The sequence below is a fragment of the Cucurbita pepo genome, chromosome LG13 (genome assembly GCF_002806865.2).
Source record: "Cucurbita pepo subsp. pepo cultivar mu-cu-16 chromosome LG13, ASM280686v2, whole genome shotgun sequence".
Lineage (NCBI taxonomy): Eukaryota > Viridiplantae > Streptophyta > Magnoliopsida > Cucurbitales > Cucurbitaceae > Cucurbita > Cucurbita pepo.
Genome location: NC_036650.1, coordinates 331,515 through 346,436, shown reverse-complemented (window position 1 = coordinate 346,436; position 14,922 = coordinate 331,515). Strand labels below are relative to the sequence as shown.

At 37.9% G+C, this 14,922-nt stretch overlaps 3 protein-coding genes across 5 annotated transcripts in view; 1 reads left to right on the top strand and 2 right to left on the bottom strand.

Moving 5' to 3' along the window:
• Nucleotides 1–223: 223 nt before the first annotated feature.
• On the top strand, nucleotides 224–4,629 carry LOC111809284 (protein phosphatase inhibitor 2). 2 transcript variants are annotated; one of them, XM_023695727.1, is made up of 5 exons: nucleotides 224–432; nucleotides 1,057–1,097; nucleotides 2,219–2,340; nucleotides 3,590–3,766; nucleotides 4,123–4,629. In XM_023695727.1, the coding sequence occupies exons 2-5, from the start codon at nucleotides 1,075–1,077 to the stop codon at nucleotides 4,326–4,328; spliced, it is 528 nt and encodes a 175-aa protein (XP_023551495.1). In that variant the 5' UTR covers nucleotides 224–432; nucleotides 1,057–1,074; the 3' UTR covers nucleotides 4,329–4,629. The 2 variants fall into 2 exon arrangements, with proteins under 2 accessions (XP_023551495.1, XP_023551496.1); XM_023695728.1 differs by having other exon boundaries at nucleotides 231–432; nucleotides 1,057–1,104.
• Nucleotides 4,630–5,483: 854 nt separating this feature from the next.
• Nucleotides 5,484–12,228, bottom strand: LOC111809352 (E3 ubiquitin-protein ligase XBAT33-like). 2 transcript variants are annotated; one of them, XM_023695796.1, is made up of 10 exons: nucleotides 11,767–12,228; nucleotides 11,601–11,660; nucleotides 10,731–10,802; nucleotides 10,370–10,554; nucleotides 9,155–9,315; nucleotides 8,545–8,603; nucleotides 8,402–8,448; nucleotides 8,175–8,318; nucleotides 6,629–6,720; nucleotides 5,484–6,427 (listed from the first exon to the last, which is right to left on the bottom strand). In XM_023695796.1, the coding sequence occupies exons 1-10, from the start codon at nucleotides 11,938–11,940 to the stop codon at nucleotides 6,051–6,053; spliced, it is 1,371 nt and encodes a 456-aa protein (XP_023551564.1). In that variant the 5' UTR covers nucleotides 11,941–12,228; the 3' UTR covers nucleotides 5,484–6,050. The 2 variants fall into 2 exon arrangements, with proteins under 2 accessions (XP_023551564.1, XP_023551565.1); XM_023695797.1 differs by having other exon boundaries at nucleotides 10,731–10,798; nucleotides 11,767–11,784.
• A 2,169-nt stretch (nucleotides 12,229–14,397) lies between these two features.
• The window catches only part of LOC111808101 (protein YIPF6 homolog), a 6,426-nt gene continuing 5,901 nt past the window's right edge, over nucleotides 14,398–14,922 (bottom strand). Inside the window, exon 4 of the mRNA XM_023693908.1 lies at nucleotides 14,398–14,922. Coding sequence (XP_023549676.1) covers nucleotides 14,677–14,922 — 246 coding nt within the window. The 3' untranslated portion in view covers nucleotides 14,398–14,676.

Here is a 14,922-nt window from a genome sequence, read left to right as displayed (position 1 = left end):
TGTTGAGTGTCACGGTCATACGGTCATGCTTGCTTTGAAATGAAATGGAGAGTGTGTTTAAGTGGGCCTTCGAATAACACAGCCCATTGGATTTTTCCGGGAAAAGCCCAAATGAAGTGGGCCTTCGAATAACGAGCCCATTGGGTTTTCCCGCGAAAAGCCCAAATGAAGATGGCCTCGGTCCAAGGTTCCCTCTGCCTCTCATTTCATTCGTATTCTTTCTTCTTTCACCTCCCTTTTATCGGTCAATCTCATCTCTTCTGTTCTCTCTTCGCGGTTGCGGTTTCTTTCTGTTTCCGATCCCTGGTGCATGAGAGCATCGGTAGATCTTGGATCTCATATCCTACGCCTCCTCGTTTTCCTCACGAGCCTCTTTCTGATATACTTCTGCTTTTGTGGCAAACTCTACGCTGGTCGGGACGTTGACGAACGGTAAAACTCTCGTGCCTTTTCCCCTCTTTGCTGATTTTATTTGGAGAATATGTGCGGGATGTTTATATTCTTTGGAGAACTGTGAAGAACGATGAAATTCGGATAGACTGAAAATGGATGGAGTTTCTAATAGGGTTTATGAGCGGTTGTTTATTTGCAAGTCGGTTTCTTTACTGGATAATCTATAAACAAAAAAATAATAATAAAAATATGCAAATGAAGAAATTTCGCACATTTTTTATTATTAAATTGATTCGGGAGCATGATTAGATTAAGAAATTGATGTATTTCCGAATCCGAGCCGGAAAAAACGAATATTAGCTTTTAAAGGTTCGATGAGTATTCAAGTGAAGGATATTGGATGAAATTGTTTTGGGTCGAAGCAGATGCTGAAGGTAATGCGACAATTAGCTATAAAACTAATTTGTAGGATATTTGATATTTTAGTGAGTTGTCACTGGCGACGTGGATTCCATGGTTGAATTAACCTGAGAAATGACGGGTCTTTGTTTTGCCAATATGAGATAGAGCGACAAAAGAGTTCTAAGCATTGTTCTCTTCTTTCCGGTGGTCCTGTGAAATGGGTTAGTTAACAATTGCTTTGGATTTCTTTTTCATGGACAGGTTCACAAGGAGGTGAAGATGAGTAGAAAAGAATCAGAGAGGTATGAGGTATTTTATACCTTTGCATCACGTCTGTTTCCTTGATTGTCCACCGAAATATGAATTGAACCTCTCATTCCTTTCTCGTGTCTTCCCACCCCACGGTCAAATGCTTTTGGATTTGCTTTTCCTCTTTCTTTCTTCTCCTTTCTTTCTTTCTTNTTTTTTTTTTTTTTTTTTTTTTTTTTTTTTTTTTTTTTTTTTTTTTTTTTTTTTTTTTTTTTTTTTTTGTATTAACAAGGGGCTGCTTATAATGTTATTACTTAGCTCAAGGCTTCTGTAAATGGGCTTAAATGGAATTATTATGTTAATTCATCCATTATTTTTTTTAAGGAAAAGATCATTTTCATTAGTCAAGTTAAAAGGAGATGTATCGATTAATCATATTACCATAGGCTCACCCAATCCCTTGGCCTCTCAAAAATAAGAAGTGAATGGAAAGCTGAAAATACCATTTACCTCTAATTGGTACTAAGGTCGTGTTTTAGCTCCAACCTGACAAGCACGAGCAATAACCTGTTGAGGGAAAGGGTTCATAGCTTCGAGAAAGAGGTTCTTGTTATATATAAGAAAAAATTAACAAGGTTTGGAATTCTATTGCCCAGCAACAATAAGGGGGTTCCCAGCCCTTAGGTTGTACCTAGCCTTTTTGGGAATATACTTCTTTGATGTTTCTTATAAAGAAAATATGTATTCAATTGTATAGGTGCTTTTGACATTTCAGGAAATCACAATATTAGCAAGATGAAGTAATGCTAAATTTACACTTGATATGTGCATAAAACTCCTCTGTTCTCATGTCTCTATGGTGTTCTGGTGTTTCATATAGCTATTTATTCTTTCATTCCTAATCTTCATTTGCAAATGTCCATGTTTAAATGTTCATGTATCCATTCAGTCTCTGGATGAGATATTTGTTATTAAATTTCAAATAAGATCAGGAGTATCTGTTCTTTAGTGAAATTATATTTCAGGTCCCTATTCCTTTAATGAAAATGGAATATGTTGATTACTTAACAGACATGAGCTCTAGTTTGCATCACTTGGAGTGTTCTGTGGTTTACTCTGACATAAATTTCACACTTATTCTAAAAATTTGAGGTTTATCTTTATGTTCTTGTAGTACCCGTGGGCGGCGTGTGAAATGGAATGAAGTTAATATTGGTCAAATTGAAGCAAATAAACCTGTGCGGCAGAAAATTACTGAGCCTAAGACGCCTTATCATCCCATGATTGAAGATGATGGTATGCGTTTCTTCTATTAGAAGCATGTAATACCCAAGGGATTTGTTATTTTTGTGATAATTCTTTTATGGGAAAAGTGCACTTTTGGTGTGGGTTTGGTTCAAGTTGAGTGTATGAGGTTTCAAAATTGACATTTTAGCCCTGAAGTTTGGAATAATTTGGTGTTTGGTCCCTCCTATTGTTAACAATTTTGGTCCTTTCGTCAATTTTCTTCATTTTTTTTTTATTTTTTTTTTTAATTTTGGACTAACTTGGCAAAATATGATAATTCTATATGTTAAGTTTATGTGCAACATATTTACTATTTTAAAAAATTAAGAATTAAACATTTTTTTATTGTTTTTATTTTCTTTATTTTATAATTAATTTTATCTTTGTTAAGTTGTTGATGTGGTAAAGACATATATAATAAATATGTTGCACATCAACTTAACAAATAGAGAGTAAGAATGAGAATAAAAACAATAAAAAAAAAATGTTTATTGAAAACTCAAGGTCTAGTCTGCCTTACATAACTATAAGTTGAAAACAAGGACCAAATGTGTTAACAGGACCAAGAGAAACTCAAATCTCAAGGGTTAAATGTCGAATTGAAAACCCAAGGAGTCAAATGCAACTTAAGTCAAATGTCAGGAACTTAAAGTTGCTTTTCCCTTCTCAAGAATTTTGTAACTTCTTCTTTGTATGATATACTGTAGAAAAAGGACTATATCTTGTTGGTTTGTTTGATTTTTATTTATAACTTCTATGTTGCATTGAAAGCACTTTTCATGAATTCTGAAAGATTTAGTTTTGGAAATTACCTCTTTAGTTATGATTCCAATTCACTGATGTAATCTGAGAATAATCTTCTATTGGATATTTTTCGGTAAATTTTCTAGATCGAATGTTTATTTTTGTTAAAAAAAGGTTATCTAGATATGCTTGTTGTTGTTTTTTTTTAGTAATTTATGTTTGCTTAATTGGAATTAACAAGTATGGAAAATTTGCAAGAGAACTTTTACGCTATGACCAAGTTGGTGTGTGGAGGCTTATATATTGCGTTCGTGAGTATTTTGGCTACGTCTATGGATGAAGATGGTAAATGTATAAATGTGAAATTGATATTGGTGAAAAAGCATTTGTATGCCTTGACTATCTCGGTGGGAACGAACGCAAATTTATTTGTTTAGGTGTAAAGTTTTGGTTACTTTAACACTGTATCAAGATAGTGCACCCCAAGTTTGTAATTGTTTTTCGTTTGATGCAGATTCTCTTTCTCCTGTGAGGGACAGGTTTGCCATGTGTGTTGGTGATGCAATGCATGCAGAAGCCATCCGAACTGCATTGAATGATGTGGCGTCTTCAAGTGGTAAAAGCAGCCAACGATCTAGTGGGTGGACATCTTCTGAGGATGAAGCAGATGCCATGGACCAAGATGATGAAGGTCCCAATTTCCTTTATTTGCTCACTTCTTTTACATCCATTTCCCAACTTTACGTATTTTCTAGGATTTCAAGCACAAGCAGTTTTATAAGATGATCTAATCTTAGAATCAAACAGACAATGGTAATCATTGCTTGGTTGAAAAGGTTTTTTAAGGTTTAATCCTTGCAATGCTGTGTATCCGACATTCTGTGTTGTTTGACTGTGATCCATTTGAAGGTGATATTGGCTGTCATCTCATTTTCAAAGAAAGAAACCCACATGGACTTGGCGACTAACCCACTGTGTGTGTATATATATAATTATAGCACCTTGTCTGATATTTTTCTCAAGTTCAGTGGTTGGGTTTGAAAACAGATAAGGGGAATTTGAGCTTTAAGGAACACCGAAGGGCACACTATGATGAATTTAGAAAAATTAGAGAGCTCCGAAGGAATGGGTCGATTCTAGTGGACGAAGAGGACGAAGAAGACGATGTTGTGGGGAATATAGATATTGGGAAAAAGGATAAAGGTGATTTCTCTCAACAATCACCTCCGCCAACCAATGGAGTTGGAGGTTGATCTAAGCTTAAGCAAAGGCAAAAGAAAATCCCACCAGACTGTTGGGGACCCATTTGATAAGAAAATGTTTGGGTACAAAATTTCCAATGTCTTCTATCTTTCTTTTCTTTTCTTTTTGAATTTTATTTTATGTGTACTCTGTATTGTAAATAACTTCATTTCCTTGTCCATCCCAAATGTGACAAGAGTGTGATACACCTGACTTCCTTTTCCTTTTGTTGGTTTAATTGGCCATTCATTTGAACTTCAAAGCTGAAAGTTTTCATCAGCTTACTTATAATTGTTCATGTTCTTCTTGATATTTCTTTTGAGTTTTCTTTCTCCATGGTTATTTATATGGCTTAGTTTACATTTCTATGGTTTATTTATGTTTTCAAATGATTATAGTTTCTTTGTAATGTTTTGAAACTAAATTGTTCCTTTGCTTTTCATTGTTATTGTATGGTTTATTCTAATTAAAAATAGGCAGAATGTAGCGATGAAAGGTCCAATTTTTATGATTCAAAACTCTACATCACGTGCTTTGTAAACATTGTGTCTGGCATTCCTATCGATTCAATGGTTCAGTGAAGTGTTTAGATCGTGATATCGTTGGCGGTTCACTATTCGTCGTTGTGAGAAGTCCAAGTCCATTCCTGTGAGAAGTCATCACAGGGTATTTTAGGTAAACGTGTAGAAATACAAACTTTTCGTTTTAGAGGAGAGTACAGAGTATTTTAGGTAAACGTGTAGAAATACAAACTTTTCGTTTTAGAGGAGAGTACAGTGCCTAAACCAAATGTGGCATAGAAGCTTCAAAAAGTGCCTAAACCAAATGTGGCATAGAAGCTTCAAAAAGTTTGGTCTCCACACCATAATTGGTATGAGGGAAAAAGCATTCTTGTCGTATTATTCACGTTGACTCTCGACAATTGATATTATTCACGTTGACTCTCGACAATTGATATCTTGCCTCTTTCATGGATTGTGACACAGCAAAGGACATTACTTCGTGTGAATTGCAAGATCTTGCAAACTATCGAGTCTTTTAGTGCAATTTGAGTCAAGGGCACGTCTGCCTAGAGTCACGCATCGCTGCACCCACACGCAACAGCAACACCGTATATGTGAATGGAACATTCAATATTTGGTTCTTGTTTATGGGGTTTGGGGGCGAAATCCAATAAGGTATTTGATATTAATAATGAAAAAGAGGAAAATAGTATTCCCTTGTGTTTCTTTTACTGTCATTCATTCAATTACAATGAAGGCTGAAACAAAAATCCCAACATACAAATTTTACAATCTTCCCTACCAATTAGTACAGGCAGCAGCAATGACATGAACCACAGCATTCCCACATCTGCTGCCATACAAACAAATTATTCACACCCACCAGCCCTCCTAAACCCATCACGAAAATAGGGAACACAACCGAAGACAAAAACGAACCACTTTATGCCAAACTTCGTATCCATTACCTATATATATATATCAACCCGAACATCCAGAATGTATCGCTGTTACTATAGATTCTCAAGCTCGTCCAGATGATTGACCCGATACCGACCAGACATGTCAAGCGTTTATCTCCGAGTTGCATTGATTCTCCCTACTACAGCTTCTCCTGCCACAAAACATGCTTGAACAGCAAGTTGTTTCTGGTCTCTGACCTCCCAATTTCACCTGGTCGATTGGGTTTGTTTGCGATTGACGATGTGATTCATCTTCTGTTCCGACATCTCAGGACTCGAAGCTCGGGCATGTACCATTGTTGCACGTACACACAGGAATAGCAGAAGAATGAAATGGGCTGCAAGTTACTGGGCAGAATACATCTGAAGAAATCATAGCCACACGATTCCTCCGGATATCTGGCAAACAAGTCGAAACTGGATCTTCGGCGTCACCGTTATGAAGCATGCATGAGTTGCATATGCTAAGAGAGAGGTGAAGTTGTTTTTCCTTTTCTGTGGCACTAGACAATTTTACAAAAGATATAATCCCATGTCTGCAAAGGGGGCACGGAATCGAGCCCGACGAACCAGTCATTTCCGATTGGATATTACTCGTCGAACAAAGATAGAGCGCACATTTTACACAAAGCTCATGTCCACATCCTACATAAGCAAACAAGTTTAAAAATTTTCTCATCAACAATAGTACAGATGCCAGATATATCAGACAGATGCAGAAGTTGAACTTGCTCGACGAGAAAATACAAAAATAGCGAGCACGAGAATCGTCTCGATAAGCCAACCAACATATGCCACAGAAGGAAAATAAGATTCAGATGTTAAGCGTGTCAAAAGGGAACTTACCGTCTGCAGCCACGGAACATACTCTTTCGAGACAGACAGCACAGGTATCCCTGTCGTCGGAGGTCACTCCCATCGACTTAAAACCACATTCTCTGAAGAGATTTTACATGTCATCATTCACATTTCAAATGCACAAAAGAGTAGCTCCTTATTCCTACATTCACTAATATAAACGATCAAGTCAATCAGGTTTTGGTTGACTCGATAACTTCGACTCGTAAAACTAAGCCGAGCTTAAAGAGAGAGAACAAGAAGTTCAAGTTCAAGTTATTCATTTTATTGGTCAGCCGCAGAAAAGTTATCAAACTGGCCTCCTATGCATACAGGCTTGTTATGTTTCACCATCTGAAATCATTAGATTTTTGTAACGGCCCAAGTCCACCGCTAGCAGATATTGTCCTCTTTGGACTTTCCCTTTCGGGTTTTCCCTCAATGTTTTTAATACTTCATTCCTCTATGTAACCGAGGTGAGATCTCACAATCTACCCCCTTCGGGCTTAGTGTCCTCGCTGGCACACCACCCAGCAAAAGACATAGATTTTGCATATCTTCTTTCTCTTTCATTTCATCTCAAGAGAGTCCTTATAATAGCCCACGCCCACCGCTAGCAAATATTGTCCGTTTTGGCCCGTTACATATCGCTATCAACCTCACAATTTTCAAACACGTCTACTAGGGATAGGTTTCCACACCCTTATGAGGAATGTTTCATTCCCCTCTCCAACCGATGTGGGATTTCACAATCCACCCCCCTTGGGGGCCAGCATCCTCGCTGGCACATCATCGGGTGACAGACTCTGATACCATTTGTAACAGTCCAACCCCACTACTAGTAGATGTTCTCCGCTTTGGCCCGTTACGTATCGCCATCAGCCTCACAATTTTAGAACGCGTCTACTAGGGAGAGGTTTCCATACTCTTATAAGGAATATTTCATTCCCCCCTCCAACCGAGGTGGGATTTCACAATCCACCCCCCTTGGGGGTCAGCATACTCGCTGGCACACCGCCTGGTGACTGGCTCTGATACCATTTGTAACAGTCCAACCCCACTGCTAGCAGATGTTCTCCGCTTTGACCAGTTACGTATCGTTATCAGCCTCACAAATTTAGAACGCGTCTACTAGGGAGAGGTTTCCACACCCTTATGGGGAATGTCATTCCTCTCTCCAACCGATGTGGGATTTCACAATCCACCCCCCTTGGGGGCCAGTATCCTCGTTGGCACACCGCCAGGTCACTGGCTCTGATACCATTTGTAACAGTCCAACCCTACTGCTAGCTAATGTTCTCCGCTTTGGCCCGTTACGTATTGTCATCAGCCTCATAATTTCAGAATGCGTCTACTAGGGAGAGGTTTCCACACCCTTATGAGGAATATTTTGTTCCCCCTCCAACCGAGGTAGGATTTCATAGTCCCTAAAGACCTTATATGTGCCACATTTTAATCAAAGATAGAGAGCATTGCAAATAGAACTTAAAACAAAAAAGTTCATCCAACATGCGAACCAATTGGCAACTGAAGAACATAGCAAACAACCAAATACCTGGCGATGTTTAATGCACTCATTAGAGGCAATAATAGGTGGTTCGAAGTGGGGAATCTTGGTATTATAGAGTCTGAATTAGGAGCTAGCAGAGGTTCAAGCCAATGGCGTCCCCACATTCTGGCTACATCTAGAGGAAGCCACCTGAAGTGATGGTTGCATTTTGAATCAGATAAGCCACAATTAAAGATAGAACAACAAGAGCAAACACTGCAAGACGAGTATACCCATTGCAATTCAAAGTCATTCGAGAGGCGCCTCTTGCAAGGAGAATCTGTAAAATTTCGAACAAAAAAGAAAGGCGAAATGAAATATTCAAATGTTATTCGTTAAAGCCAACGTTTACAATTGAAGTCGAAAGACATCGTACCTGACAGCACTTCAAGTTACCCCCACATGCTGCATAATGCAACGGAGTGCTTCCAGCTCCTGCAATGAATTTGTTGTTAACGCTAGCAGATGTTGTCCTTTTTAGATTTTTCCTTTTAGGTTTCCCCTCAAGGTTTTTAAAACGCGTCTACTAGGGAGAGGTTTTCACACCCTTATAAAGAATGTTTCGTTTTCCTACCCAACTGATGTGGGATCTCACAATCCACCCTCCTTCGGGGCTCAACGTCCTCGTTCACACTCGTTTCCTTCTCTAATAGATGTGAGACTCCCCAAATCCATCCCCTTCAGGGCCTAACGTCCTTGCTGACACACCGCCTCATGTCCACCCCCCTTCAGTGCTCAACCTCCTCGCTGGCACATCACCTGGTGTCTGGCTCTCATACCGTTTGTAACAGCCCAAACCCACCGCTAGCAGATATTATCCTCTAGGGGCTTTCTATCAAGGTTTTTTAAAACGCATCTACCAAGGAGAGGTTTCCACACCCTTATAAAGAGTGTTTCGTTCTCCTCCCCAATCGATGTGGGATCTCACAATCACAATCACAATCACAAAGCACCATTGAAATTTAGAAGCACCTTTTGAGACTTACCGATCAAATCCATAGAGGTCCCGCAATGAAATGTTACTGCTGCAAAATTGGCATGCAGGTCAAGAAGAAGGTGAACACAATCATAATAGCCATTTAGTGCTGCCATATGAAGAGCGGTAATGCCATCATCAGCTGCCTTATTTATAAACTTGGACAAATCACTGCACTGGAAACACAAAAATAAATCACAAGAATAATAAACAGGTCAACCAAAGTCTACGATACTTGATGGTAAACAACCTGTAACGGCCCAAGCCCACCGCTAGGAGATATTGTCCTCTTTGGACTTTCCCTTTCGGGTTTTCTCTCAAAGTTTTTAAAACGTGTCTGCTAGGGAGAGGTTTCCACACCCTTATAAAGGGTGTTTCGTTCTCCTACCCAACCGATGTGGGATCTCACAATCTACCCCCCTTCGGGTCCCAACGTCCTTGCTAGCACTCGTTCCCCTTCTCCAATCGATGTGGGACACCCCAATCCACCCCCTTCGGGGCCCAGCGTCCTTGCTGGCACACCGTCTCATATTCACCCCTTTTGGGGCTCAGCCTCCTCGCTGGCACATCACCCGGTGTCTAGCTTTGATACCATTTGTAACAGCTCAAGCCCACCGCTAGCAAATATTGTCCTCTTTGGGCTTTCCCTCAAAGTTTTTAAAACGTGTCTGCTAAGGAGAGGTTTCCACACCCTTATAAAGGGTGTTTCGTTCTCCTACCCAACCGATGTGGGATCTCACAATCTACCCCCCTTTAGGTCCCAGCGTCCTTGCTAGCACTCGTTCCCTTCTCCAATTGATGTGGGACCCTCCAATCCATCCCCTTCGGAGCCCAACGTCCTTGATGGCACACTGTCTCATGTTCACCCTTTTTAGGGCTCAGCCTCCTCGCTGGCACATCATCCGGTGTCTGGCTCTAATACCATTTGTAACGGTCCAAGCCCACCGCTAGCAGATATTGTCCTCTTTGGACATGCCCTCAAGGTTTTTTAAATGTGTCTGCTAGGGAGAGGTTTCCACACCCTTATAAAGGGCGTTTCGTTCTCCTCCCCAACCGATGAAGGATCTCACAATCACATTCATTTTTCTTTAAAATCAAACAATCCGATAATTCTCATCAGCCAATTATAAGAAACTCGCCATCATCAACCTATTCCTATAAAACCAATACAGCTAGTAACCATACAAACTCTATGCTTGGATGTAAAATGAAACGAGCCAAGTACCCTTGTTCACATCTGTTCTTCACATTAACACCATCACTTCTGTTGGCATCTGTCTGACTAGCAATAGCCTCATAAGGAACGCTAGGAACAAAATCAGCCATAATAAGTCTTAAACATTTCACATGACCATTGATGGCAGCAAAATGGAGAGCGGTCCGACCGCTGAGGTAGTCTGCTCTCATTACCTGATTACAGCAAACAAGCTATTATCGCCACGACTCAAGAAAAAGAAACAACTCGACAATGTCGTGGTCTTGTGGCAGCTTTACAAAGGCCAGACATTTTCATACTCGAGCCAAGCTAGCCACGAAACAACTAATAAATGACAGTATCAAAGCAAAATTCCAATTAAACAACTTACATTACATCTGAAAATTAGAAGAGTTTGCACAACTTCCCAGTGCCCATATCGACAAGCTTGCATCACTGCTGTCTTCATATACATGAACAAAACAATACAAAGCAAGTAAGAAGCACATTCATTTCAGGATAATTACATATGAGAAGATGTTGCTATCAGATTTTGTGCGCTTAGAACATTGAAGAACAAAGGGCAGAGTATCCTAAAAATCTTGTTCATCATATTGGAGACATTGTAACCGTTAGTTGAACACGACTCTTCAAAATGGTATGATATTGTCCACTTTGAGCATAAGCTCTCGTGGCCTTGCTTTGGGCTTCCCCAAAAAACCTCATACTAATGGAGATAGTATTCCTACGTTATAAACCCAGGATCATTCCCTAAATTAGCCGATGTTGGACTTTCATCATCCAACACCTCCTCTTGAACAAAGTACGTCTCCCCTTAATCGAGGCTCAACTCCTTTTTCTTTTAGAGTTCTCCCCTTAATCGAGTCTCAACTCCTTTTTCTTTTAGAGTTCTTTGTTCGACATTTGAGGATTTACCAATCTATTGGCACAACTAAGTTTAGGGCATGGCTCTAATACCATGTTAGATGAATACGACTCCCCACAATGGTTTGATATTCTCCACTTTGAGCATAAGCTCTCATGGCTTTGCTTTGGGGTTCCCCAAAAGGCCAATCAATCCATGGTCATTCCCTAAATTAGCCAAGGTGAGACTTTCATCCAACAGTAACGATTGGACCCTATCAAGAACAAAAACAGAGTACCAAAATTTCATTCATAAACCTAAAATCCTCTGGTTTTGATGATCAGGAACCCAATCCAAAAAAAACCCAGAAGAGGAAAAGGCATCAAAATCACGTACCTGCCCACAATAGTTCCTGGAATTAACATCAGCTCCATTTTCAAGCAACAAGGACACAATCTAAGAAAAACCCAACAAAGCCAAGAACAAACAACAAACAATCATAACAAAGCCAAGACAAAAAGAATCTAAATGCACAAATTAGAAGCAAAATAGAAGAACAAACCTCGTTGTGGCCTTTAGCAGCTGCAAAATGGAGAGGGGAATTAAGGCCACCGAAAGTGTATTTAGCGAGATATGGGTTGCAATCTAAAAGCATTTTAGCCTCAACCAAGTCGCCATCTCTCGCAGCCGATACCAATCGCTCGCCAGACGCCGAACACCCAAACGAATTGCCCATCCTCAACACGAAATGGGTACAAATTTAAAGAAGAAATAAGAACAAAAAACCTTATGAAATGCCTTTTTTCTTCGTACCCTTTACTTTCAGCGCCTCATTTAAGGAAATAGAACCAAACCCAAAACTCAAACAACAATTACAAGAAGAAATGGAAGAATAAAGAGGGAAAATTGCAGAAACGAGAAATGGGTAACAAATTTCTTTGAGTATTCAAAGAAGAGAGAGAGAGAGAGAGAGGCGCAAACAAAAAACTCAAATTTTCCACTTTTTCTGACCCCTTTTTTTCTTTCATCCTACGGTGAGATCGACTTTCTTTTCCATTCTCTGTTTGTAACATGAAAAAGTTCATAAATTCATGTCCATTTTGATCACAAATTTTAACCACAGATTTTAAATAAATATAAATTTAGCGAATTCGAGCTTGCATACCATATCAATTATCGTGTATCTATCTCCACCATATCGTTATTGAACTCGATAATTAGTAACTCAATATTTAATGTGGGGAGGTTTGATGCAATATTTGGTAATGAAATTCGCAAAGTTTTTTTTAGGTAAGTGATTGTTTTTTTCTTTTTTTGAGTTCGACTTTTATTTAAATTTGGTATCGATCTTAAATAGGTGACTTTTTTTTTTGTTTTAATATAATTAAGATATATATATTTAATTAGGTGAAAAGTTCAAATCTTTTTAAATTTATATATATATATATATATATATATATATATATTTTTTTTTTTTTTTCTTTTTTTGAAGATTGAGATAAATTAGGATGGTTGACTTGAAATTTACTTTCAGTTTTTTACCTTTTCTATAAATATATTTGATTTTTTAGTATTTCTAAATTCATATATATATATATATATTTTTTATTAAAGAAAGTGTATGAACAAACCATTAACTTTTTAGAAAATAGAAAACAACGTTAAAAATATGTATTTATGCTATTTAGGTAATTACCTTCAAATAAAATATTTACTATATTAATAATTAATTTGGTGGAAAAAGTTGATTTAAGAGGTTGTAGGTAAATTTTGTAAGTAAGTTGATTTATAACTATTTTAAAATACTTAAATAAAGGTATTTATTCTATCAACCTACGAAGAAAAAAAAATTGATATTATCCATTTGATTTTAGCATTTTTTTTTTTTCTAAATTTTGTTAATTTCTGCCATTTAAGAAATTTTATACTCGTGTAAGAATCTACGTACTAAATCTTGTTAGTATCGGTTTAAATGATTTTCCTTCGTGTTCGATTGTAGTGGTAACTCTTGGTTCAACCGTCTTTTGAAAAGGGATGCCGCTGCCCAGTGTCGGAAGGTTAAGGAAGTTGGTGACCTAATTTTAAATTTCAATGGGTAAATTTACTTTAAATCTTATAAAAAATATAATTCATTGAGTGACGAGGTAGACCAATAGAGACTACTTTCACAAACTATGAGTTTTTTTTAGTTTAATAGTTACAAGATGGAGATCGAACATTTAACTTTTGATATATTAATTAATATTTTATCTACTGAACTATGCTCGAATTGATCTACCTATATAAAGTTGTTATAATCGTTCATAATAGTAATAAGTTCATTGCTATGTGCATTGGAGTAAGATTCATTATAATAATTTGGGTTCAACAGTCCTAACCTTTAAATAGTTTGTATATACTTAAAAAATGCACGTCCTTCTACTTAATTCCATGTTTAGCTTGGTTACGTTTCTTTTAGGAGAATCAAATAAATACAAGAAACCCAACAAACGTGTCGTACAACTTTGTTAGCAGCACAGTTTTGTGATTTATTAATGAACCTAAAACTTTGAGTATTTGTCAAAGAGGCCCGAAACATAGACTCATTTGTCAAAGTCTTGATTGTCGTAAGATATTCTAAAATAGTTGAACAAGCATCCAACCCATTGTACAACCTCATTAGCAGTGCAATTTTGTGATCCGTTAATGAACCTAAAACTTTGAGTATTTGCCAAAGAAGCTCGAAACATAACCTCATTTGTTAAAGTCTTGGTTGTTGTAAGACATTCTAAAATAGTCGAGCAAGCATCCAACCCATCGTACAACCTCGTTAGCAACACAGTTTTGTGATCGGTTAATAAACCTAAAAATTTGAGTATTTACCAAAGAAACTCGAAACATCACCTCAAGTGATTCTCATATTCATCATCCTTGAATAACAACAATATAGACTCCGTGCTATCAGACTCAATAATAATAATAATCCGAGGGATCCATAGATATAACCAAGCAAATCCCCCACATTAAGACATTATCATATGATACAAGTCACCTAATACCGACTCTTCAAAGATGTTTTAAAAGTATGGCACAGCAATCCCAAGTTAATCTACATTCACCAAAATACCACTCTCAAATATTTCACCATAGCTACGGTCAAATATTTTCCAATTCCCAGAAATTATTTTCAACAGTTCTGATTCCAGACGAGAAATAGCCATAAAATGATTGCATTCAAGAAATGAAGGCATATCATAATTACAAGAAATATTACACGGTCTTGGATTTCCATGAAAGAAAACTTGCAGACAGTGAATATGATGATGTAGGCAGATCTGAGTTTCAAGACATTATATGATATAAGTCAAAAAGAAAGGGTTACAGTAAGGTGAGAGAATATTGATCAATTCATGAGGTTCCTAAATCATTACTCAATCATCATATCGATCTCTTCTTACCAAAACCCTTTTAAGAGCACCATTGTTAATGCATCTCAATTAATGGCAATGATCAGAAAACCAACTGATACATACATAAGGAACACAGGATAGAGTGCAAGAGCTTTTCTTCTTGGGTTCACAGCTGAACTCATGAAAGGATATGCAGCCCAAGAACTCCATGCCAAGGTCACACATACCACGGCTATCTTCACTACTACATTGTCCTTCATCATGCAGATCAATGCTCCAACATCTAGAGGAAACAGGCAATATCCCAAGAGACTCAAGCTTTGGAAGAA